The sequence below is a fragment of the Marmota flaviventris genome, chromosome 13, assembly GCF_047511675.1.
Source record: "Marmota flaviventris isolate mMarFla1 chromosome 13, mMarFla1.hap1, whole genome shotgun sequence".
Classification (NCBI taxonomy): domain Eukaryota; kingdom Metazoa; phylum Chordata; class Mammalia; order Rodentia; family Sciuridae; genus Marmota; species Marmota flaviventris.
In genome coordinates this window covers 104,622,504-104,631,678 of record NC_092510.1, presented here as the reverse complement: position 1 = coordinate 104,631,678, position 9,175 = coordinate 104,622,504, and the positions used below count along the sequence as shown (strand labels likewise).

The window sequence follows — 9,175 nt, the reverse complement described above, 5'->3', positions numbered from 1 at the left end:
TGGCACTCAGGACTTTGCTGCCCATGGAGGAAGAGCTCAGCTTCCGGTCTCGGACCTGATGCTCATCCCTGAGGTGACAGCAAGGCGCTCAGACTGAAATGTCCCAGGGCACAGCACGGAAGGGCCAAGGCTCAGAAGGGAGCTGGGGTGCTTAAAATCAAGTTGGTTCCGTGGACCTGACTCTGCTCTTCCCACCACCCTGACCTTGCCTGAGCCCAGCTGCCCTGGGTCTTCCAGCTCTGCCCTCCAGTGCCAAGCCCACTCCCCTTGGCACCTCCCTGTCCTCAGGGTCAGTGTCTTCCCACCATTCCTCTCACTCAGTGTTGGAATGACTAACGAGGTAGACTGGGAGGAGGACCACATCTGAGTGCAGGGACAGCCAGCGTGTTCGTTTCCCAGGGCAGCCACAAAGCCCTGAAATAGGTGTCACTTCAAACAGACGCACACTGTCTCACAACTCGGAGGCCAGAATTCTAAAATCAAGGTGTTGGCAGGGTTGATCTCCCTCTGAAAACTGCGGGCAGGGTCCCTCCTTCCTCTTCCAGCTTCTGGTGTTTGCTGGCAACCTGTGCTACCCCTTGTCTCGCAGTGTTAGAAAAAGTACCCAGCGATGTTTTTTAAAGCAGGGGAGCAGCTGTTTTCAGGATTCTCACATAGATATAGAGACCTCTGCAATGGGGTCTGTGGAAATGGCCAATCAGAAACGTGAGAGAGCCTCTGACCAAACTGACCCCATAGTATTCTTGTTGGAATGAGGGTGAGCAGCCATCACCAGGGACAGTCAAGACAAGAGACCCAACCAGAAAGGGAGGAAGACAAGGTACTGAGGAGGAGCTTGTGCTGTGCTCTGGAGCACTGGATTGTACAAGGAAGGGCGGACGCGCACGGATGGGCCCAGGAGAGTGTTTGGAACCTGATAGAAGTTTGACAGGCAGAGAATCTCTGTCAGTTTCCTGTCTTGTTCAAGAGAAGATATTCTTTTCTTTGAAAATGTTAAGTCCATTTTCTCAATTGGTTATTTTTTATTTATTAGGGATAAACTGAACTGTGTCGGGACTTGGTCACAGAGGGTATTTGTTAGGTGGTGCTGGCAGTCACCATTTAATGAGGAGAAATTTCTACAAAAATAAAGAAAAGCAGACCATTACTGTGGAGGCAGGCCAGTGTCAAGTCCCGAGGGCAGCCAGCTGCATCTCCTTCCTGCTGGGCTCGAAGACGGCAGTAGCAGCCCAGCAAACGCCCTGGGTGGCAGCTGGAATGTCATTGGCCATGGCTCTGAGTGTCTTGGCTCACCATCTGAGGGACCCCACAGCAGCAGGTGTCTTCTATGATCTAGAACAGGCGCAAAGCTCTGCTCCGCATGTCGGCCAGAGCAGGAGCCTGTGGGGAGGGCAGTGTCATTTCTGTGCAACACGACCTTCACGCGGAGCTTCACTGTCAGACTCTTCTAAGCCGTCGCCACACTTAACTCTTCTACTTAACAGAACGAGCTGAATAAGTATGGAAATGTCTTTACTAATTTTTCCTATGAGAATAAAGGGAATTGGCTGGATTGGATGGGTGAGACTGGAACATCCCAGAATGCATGATGCTATGGAGAAAAATTGCTGAAGAGAAAATGTGTGAAACCACCTGGAACTGCATTCCTTCTTTGTAAACAACCACTAGAGATCACTTAAAGGCACAGGGGCCCAATGAGAAGTGCAGAACTCTGAGCACATGACAACTGGGCCCAAACCCTGGCACTAAGAGTTTTCACCAAGTGAACCTACCAGGCTCAAGTAGCTTAGGGTGACCCCAGCAACACTTCCACCTCCACCACCTCCATTAAAACATTTGCCTCAGGAAAGCTCAATACTGCCAGGAAAACTTACCATGTTCTAACCCACACCAGATGACAGGCCCTGACCTCCCCTTCTTGAAGTATTTACTAAAAAGGGCTTGCAACTGAAAATACGTTTCTCTTGCAACTCAGAAGGGCCTCTGAGAACAATTCCTTTGGAATGTGATTGAGAAGGGGATGGGGTATCTCCTCATGCTTGTAGAAGCTAGAATCCTTACTCAGACAACTGTCAGCAACAGCTGGCCTAACTGCATATGCACTGAGATAGGTGGGCTCTGAGGGAGAAGGAGACGCTCTAGTAGATGGAGACCTTTGGTAAGATGAACAAAACTTTCAGTGCATGCTTGCAACAAATTGATGAGAACACGAACATATTAATGTACAAGTCTCCAGGTTCAAAGAATTGCACAACGTGCCCCCAGATGACTTACGGCTGGACTGTTTCGACAGAGGAGGAACATCCTGAACTCAATGCAGGATGACTGTTGAGAGACTGAATCCTGAAGAAGCCTAAGGACCTGCACTTTTCTCCCCTGGAAAGTCACACACACAGGGAGCTCACCTTTGGCGTGCCTCAGTCTCCTCCCTGAGGGGCGGGCAATACACTCTGCCGTGGGGTACGTACACCTTTGCTGCCCTTAAGACCTTTGCTGTGTCTCACCTGTCCTCACAGGAGTGCCTCCTCGATCCCTTTGGTGACACACTGACCCTCTGCCTCTCTACCTTGTTGACTCTCTTGAACTCAAACACTTCTCCTCCCTACTTTCCCCTTCAAAATGTCAAACCACCTCTACACAAATGAGAATGGAGCTTAGCTCCTTCCACTACCTCAGTAGTTACTGGATGAAATCTGTTCCCAGCCCTTGAACTGACAAATGCCTATATTTATCTCTGCTATCACCAGAAGTGGGAAAAGAGAGAAGAAAAAGCAGTAAGAAAACCACCTGTTTCAGGAGCCTGGGTTTAAGAAATTGGATGTAAGAACCAGAGACCACTATGAGGAGAAACTGCAGCTCGGGAGCAAAGCCCCCAGGGTCTCTGGGAGTTGCAGGATGCTCTCCACCTGTGCCCGGGACAATAGGTGTCCACTCACCCATATGTGGAGATCCGAAGGGGGCCTGGAGGCCCCTGGGAAAGGCAGTCCACACACTGTGGAGGCCAGGACCTCCGCCCACCCTAACCCAGCCACACTTACATAGGCAGGTCCAGAATGTCGCACTTTCTCCTGCGCCTTCCTGGCTGGGTGCCCCGCCCATTAGGTGCATCAAGACACGTGCCCACGTACCACAGGCAGCATGGCAGGGGTTTTGTTTTTTATTTTTTTTTTTTTTGCTAAGTTTTTATTTTAATCCAAGGACTTTGCTTCATACAAAATATCGTTGTAGAAACAATATCAGAATCCAAAGTTTGGCTTGTAAATATTACTCAGGCAGCAAACAAGTCAATCACAGGATTCTTTTTTTTTTTTTTTAAGTAGATACCAGTTATGTTCCATGGTTGGGTCTCTCTCTCTCTCTCTCTCTCTCTCTCACTCTCTCTCTAACACTGCTGTTAAATATAAAGTTTTGCAACAAACCTTCAATTTATATCAAATATAATTAAAAATTAACAAATGAGTACATTGTATCAAAAAGTAGGAAGATATACACTTCATGCACATACTGGAATAACGTATATATGTGTATATTCTACATGCACACGTGACTTGTTCAAGGTCAGCCGCTGCTTGACAGGTTCCAGATGCAGACAGCTGGCTGATGCATTTCAAATTTGGCAACTCACTGTAAGACTTCAAGGGAAACAGACGATAGCTTGAAAAGAGACAGTACAGAAACAAACCCGAAGTCAAAAAGGCAAGCCCTGCTGTCTCCCTCCCCCACCTTGCAACTGCCATGAATGCCAATGCCTAGAAGGATCCAGGCCAGCCAGCTAGGTTGTGTGGGTCTAGAAAAGAGGGCTCTTGACCCAGGACTGCCCAGAGAGACAGCTGTGGTTCTACATGGAATGTGTGCATTCGGCACCCAAGAACACGGGCTAGGGCAGGAACAGAGACAAACACCAGTATCAAAATGCACAGCCCTCTACTTGCCACACAAGTGCAGAGTCACATGCACAGTCCAAGATTCCTGCTTAATTTTATCCTATTGGAATAAAATATTCTGCTAATTGTTAAGTTTCAGAGTGTTGTGCCTTCACATAAGGAAATTCTATAAAAAGGTTTGGTCACAATCATGCTGAAACCCTAGACCAGGCGGTGGGCCTGTGTGTTTGTTTCTATTGAATGTGTCTTTTGTTGCATAGCCCTATGGTTGTCGACACCACTCAGTGACACACCTGCACACGCCCGTCACCTGTGAGCACACACGCACACACACCCACAAAGCTTCTTTGAGGAGACTCATGGGGTAGAATCCAAAAGTCCCAGAGATATCCTCTGAAGTTTCAAGACACGGAGGACACGGCCACGGACTCACCCACACATGCCCAGTGGTGAGCCACTTTCTCTTTGGAGAGCGGCCATGAGGTCAGGTTTTGTTTGGGTTGGGACCCCGGCTGGGCTGGCACACCCAGCCTCAGCCCAGGAGTCACCTCTCCCCTGCCAGTCCCCTCCGGCAACTTGCTCCCTCCTGCCTGATGGCCCGACACACAGCCCTCGGTCAAGTCTCCCCCGCCACTGGCCCTTCAGTCTCCCCAGCCTTCGGTGAAAACTTCACACACAGAGATCACGCCCTCCTTCGCAGGCATCCGTCCCTGAGAATCAGACATAGAACAGACTGAAAGCGCCTCACTCAAGTACATGCCCTGCAGCTCCGCGGCTTCCTAGAACCTCCTCACTGCGGGAGGTTCGTGGGGCAGTCACCTGTCACCAATTGTGATGTGCTGCTGTCGTCCAGGACCACCAGCTTTCTACCTGTTGGCCACTATGAGCAGTTCTCACACAATCCACCCGATGGTTCAGAGGACTCGCCCAGCGTGTGATGCCAGGAGCCAGAGGTCAGGCACTTGGTCGAGCGGTAGAGCCAGGGCGGCCGGGGAAGGACCGAGCTGGGGGAGTCCACACAGAAGCACACAACAGTGGAGACCTTCCTACAGGTTGGTTTTTAAAGTCAACATTTCCTCCCCTGCTTTCCTATGTTCCAGATCAAGTATACAGAAATGACAGTGAAGGGTGCTGCAAACAGACGCCGACAGCAAGAGCCTTCTCCAGACTTAGTCCCTGCGGGGCAGCAGTGTCCAGGGACAGATAGATAGAGTGTGACTCTACGCCATCTGCGGTTCAGTGGCAAGAGCAACAGCAGTGTGTGAGCAGGAGGCCCGCTGCCGGCCACAGCTGGCTCCTTTCCACGCTCTCGGGCGTGCCCGGCCCGCCAGCACACATTGGGATGTGAGTGCTCCCCACGAGACTCAGGCCTCCTCCACGACGTTCTGGGCACCTGCTCTGGATGCTGGAGGCCAAGACCTGGGATTCGGACCCATCAGGTCTGTCTCAGCTCAGCCATGCCCTGCTTAGGCTCTGACGTGTGGCATGAGACCCAGGAAGGCAGAACACGAGGGGTTAGAGAGCCATGTCCCTCTAAGAAGGGCTTTATTAGTCCATCCAGTGTAAAAGAGGAAGGAGAGAGGAATGGGAGCCTCCACCAAGGAGGTGCATGGCGGCCCCTCCTCCTAGGGCTGCGGCCCTGAAGCCCAGCATGGATGATAAAACTCATCAACGGGAACCCACAGGTGCCTGCCGCCTTGAGGCGCATGGTCTCCGTGCAGCTAGCACCAGTGGTCTTGGTCTGGGTGGTGGTAGCTGTGCCGCGCCCGGCTGCCAGTGCCGAGTCCCAGAGTGCAGTGGTAGCCGTTGGGCACACGGCGGAGAGGGTGGGACTGAGAGGTCAGGGAAGACACATAGGAAGTCCTGGAGGAGCGGCCTGAGTTGGTGGCCACGGCCTCCTCAAAGGTGAGTGTGTCCTCAGGCAGGGTGTGGGCAGAGGCCTCGCTGTCCATGCGCTGCCCCAGGTAAGGGTCAGAGCTGATGCGAGAGCCTGGAGCCAGGGGCTGGCTCAGGGGGTCTCTCTGGAGCAAAGCATTGTGTTCAGAAAGCCCACGGCTGAGCCGGCCAGGGGAGAAGGCCGGGAGGCCACTCTGAGCCCCAGCAAAGTGGACCGGGGAGGAGTTGGCCGTCTTGTAGGTGATGCTGGGGCGGGGAGTCAGGGGTGTCTGGGGGAGCTGCCTCCGCCCACCTCGGCCCGGGGTGCTAGCACCAGATGTTGACAGCAAGGGGCTCCCGTTAATTGAACCACTACCCTACACAAAGAAAGAGAGCAGCAAACAAAAAATAAAACCAAACCAAACAGACACAGTGTGCAGCACAAGGCAGCAGGGGTCATGAGGCATGGGGAAGCAGGAGGGAGGGCCGTGGGGGATGGCCCTTTCCCACAGCACAGCAAGGCTGGAGGTAAAGAAGTGGCTGGGAGAGCAGCAAGCCCCTGGCACAACCACGCAGGGACAGCGGCTGGAGTGCAGGCTGAGTGGGCAGCAAGGAGCAGTGTAGCTCAGGCCCTTCAGGCAGCAGGCGGCAGGCGGCAGGCAGAGCAGGGCGGCTGGGTGGCCTGGGGAAGGAGTTGGAAGGGGCCCACACCACCCTGCCACTCACCTGTGGTGGGGGTCCCGGCTCCCCTGCTGTTGGGGACGTGGGGTGGCTGCTGAGGGAGGGCTTGGGCTGAGGGTGCTCACGGCCTCCAAAGCGGTCACAGGAGTAGAAGCGCTGCTTCTCTGAGGAAGAGGACGAGGGCTGCCTCCTCTCCTGGGACCGGCCTCGCTCCTGCTTGCGTTCCCGTTCCCGCCGGCAGCCTGGGGGCCCCTCTCCTGGGGGCAGGCTGGGCCCTGCAGTGCTGTTTGGTGCTGGCCAGGAAGAGGAGAAGTCAGCTCGGTTGGGCCCAGCGTAGGCAGGAAGACCTTTCCAGACCCAGTCCTCACAGGGAGCAGGACACACCTCAGCGGTGCTGGGGAAGGGAAGCCGGTGGCATGTGGTCCCGACTGGTCCCCAGACCTAGAACTCACTCCTCTTGCTCTAGCCCATTTTGGGGCCATGAGAGACACCAAGGAAGAGGATTCCCGTGGGCTGTTGGGATCCCCCAGATCAAGCCACAGCCCCATAACAGGCACCCCAGGCCCCTCCACACGCACCGCCATCTGTGTCGGCATGCTGGCTGGACCCCTTCTCCAGGGACCTCTGCTTTTTGTCCCTACGGCGGTGGCAGCGATGGTGGTGGTGATGTGGTGCCTGGCTGGGGGGAGGGCGGTCCAGGGTGGTGTTGCAGAGGTGGCCCCCGTGTGGGCGCTGGGCCAACGTGGAGATGGAGCGCTTCATGGGGCTGGCATCAGGGGCCGGCTGTGGGCAAGGAAAAAGGACAAGGAGGTGCATGGCCTGGGCCTGGGGAAGCACAGGGCTGCAGGTAAGGCAGGCTCGGGGGCAGAAGGGCAGCCCAGGTCCAGTCAGAAGGAACCTGCTGGGAGTCACAGATGCCTGGCCCTGTGTGCAGCCAGGAGTGGGGCCATTGGCCTAGGTGGAGAATCCCAAGCGGAGCCCAGAGCTGCCTAGGGATCACTTTCCTCAGTCTGTCAGAGAGACTGGTCCCTGAAGCTGCCCCCAAGGCTGCACTATGGAAAGCGGCTCTCCCTGTGGGGCTGGGGCACAGCCAACCCCTATCAAGGATGAGGAAGCTGCTCTACACTTGGCCACCATGGGGGCTTCAGGGCCAGAAGAGGCAAGAACAGCAAGAAGAAAGAAAGGATAGTGAGGGTCAGGGTGAGCACCGGTTAGGGTTAGGTTAGGCCATGAGTAAGGACATGCAAAGAGCAGAAGAGACGATGTCCAGAACCAGGAGCACAGGAAGGAGGTGTGGGCAGCAAGGAGCAGACATGCAGCCAGGCAGCCCTGAATGTCAGGGTGGAGGCTCAGGCCCCTGCAGTCCCTCCAAGCAGACCCCTCTGTGTCTCACGGGGTAAGGCCCTCACTCACCCTCACCCTGGACAGACCCCTCCAGACTACTCACCTGTGTTTCTGCTGCCAGGCGGGGCATGGAGGCAGCCCGGCCCTGGCTCTCCAGCCCAGGTTGGGGCTCCCCATCAGGACCCCTCAGTGCCATGTTCTGCATCTGTACATCCGCAGCCTGGGGGGACAGCAGCCTCCTAGTCACACCCCACAAGGCACGGTCTACCCACCCCCACCCCATCTCATGTAACCCCCTCCAGGGAGGGCTCACCAGTGTTCCTGGCTGCCCCACAGGGAGCTCTGCTGAGTGGCCACGTTCCAGGGGTGCCCTAGCCTCATAAAGTGCATCCTGGGTCCTCTGAGTGCCCCAGGACACGGACTCCTTGATGCCACTCTCTTGAGTTTGTCTGCAGAAGAGAAGAGGGATGCTCTGTAGGGTTAGAACACAGGCTGCAAAATGCCTACTGAGGAATCCTCACTGGCTATCCTCAGCAAGGCCAGGGGTTCGGCCACCTCTCCATGGTTGAAATGAGCCCTCCCTGTCATAGGAGTCCCAGCATGGCTGTGCAGGCTGGAACCAAGTGCAGGCCCCTCGCAGAGCTCAGGCCCATGAGAGTCAGAGCTGGGGGCGTGGGGGACTCCAAGGGCAGAGAAGCCTCAGAGTGCTCATTCTGAGGGAAACCTGTACCTGTCACCTCCTGATCCAGGGACAATCAGCAAGTTCCTCAACCCCACAAGGGCTCATCTGTGAAATGGGTGCAGGGCTTGTCCCTCCTGACAAACGGCAGATGCTGGCCCCAGTGCTAGTCCTGGGCTTCCTTTCTCAGGGGTCCCCTGCTGGCAGCTCCTGACTCCCTGAACCCCAGCCTGAGGGCCTTCCCAGCTTTCTGCTGTCTGCTCAGGCATCCACCCACATAGGCCTGCTTGCTCCCGACCTACCCTCACTATGCACTGGGTCTGCTGGGAGAGCTCCCTTGCACTGTGATCCTGTCACAGACTGCAGCACGGCCCACACTGAGCTCAATGTAGAGCGCCAGCCTTGCTGACCACAGTGGCAGTACTGGCAGCAGGCCAGACCTGCCCCTGCAGGGTTTCTGGGAGGAATGGCCTCCATCTTCCAAGGGTGTTGCAGGCACCCTCCACACTGGGTGTGTAGGCAGCCCCTGAAGACTGGCACTGGGAGGACAGCAGGGCTGGACCTGGATCTGACAAACCTAGTGAGCTCAGGTGCTTTTTTTACCCTCTAAGAGCCACATCTGCCACCTGCAGGGTACCTGATTCTGAACACCTGGCCCAGAGTAACCCAAGAGACACCTCACACCCCCACACACCCAGGCACATACCTACAC

At 55.3% G+C, this 9,175-nt stretch overlaps 1 protein-coding gene across 1 annotated transcript in view; it reads right to left on the bottom strand.

Annotated features, from left to right (window-relative positions):
- Nucleotides 1-1,041: 1,041 nt before the first annotated feature.
- Cacna1b (calcium voltage-gated channel subunit alpha1 B) overlaps nucleotides 1,042-9,175 on the bottom strand; it is a 188,234-nt gene continuing 180,100 nt past the window's right edge. Inside the window, exons 42-46 of the mRNA XM_071601213.1 lie at nucleotides 8,098-8,233; nucleotides 7,888-8,004; nucleotides 7,019-7,223; nucleotides 6,486-6,733; nucleotides 1,042-6,136 (exon numbers count right to left, since the gene is read on the bottom strand). Of these exons, the coding sequence (XP_071457314.1) occupies nucleotides 5,606-6,136; nucleotides 6,486-6,733; nucleotides 7,019-7,223; nucleotides 7,888-8,004; nucleotides 8,098-8,233 (1,237 nt within the window). The 3' untranslated portion in view covers nucleotides 1,042-5,605. The remainder of the gene's footprint in view (nucleotides 6,137-6,485; nucleotides 6,734-7,018; nucleotides 7,224-7,887; nucleotides 8,005-8,097; nucleotides 8,234-9,175) is intronic.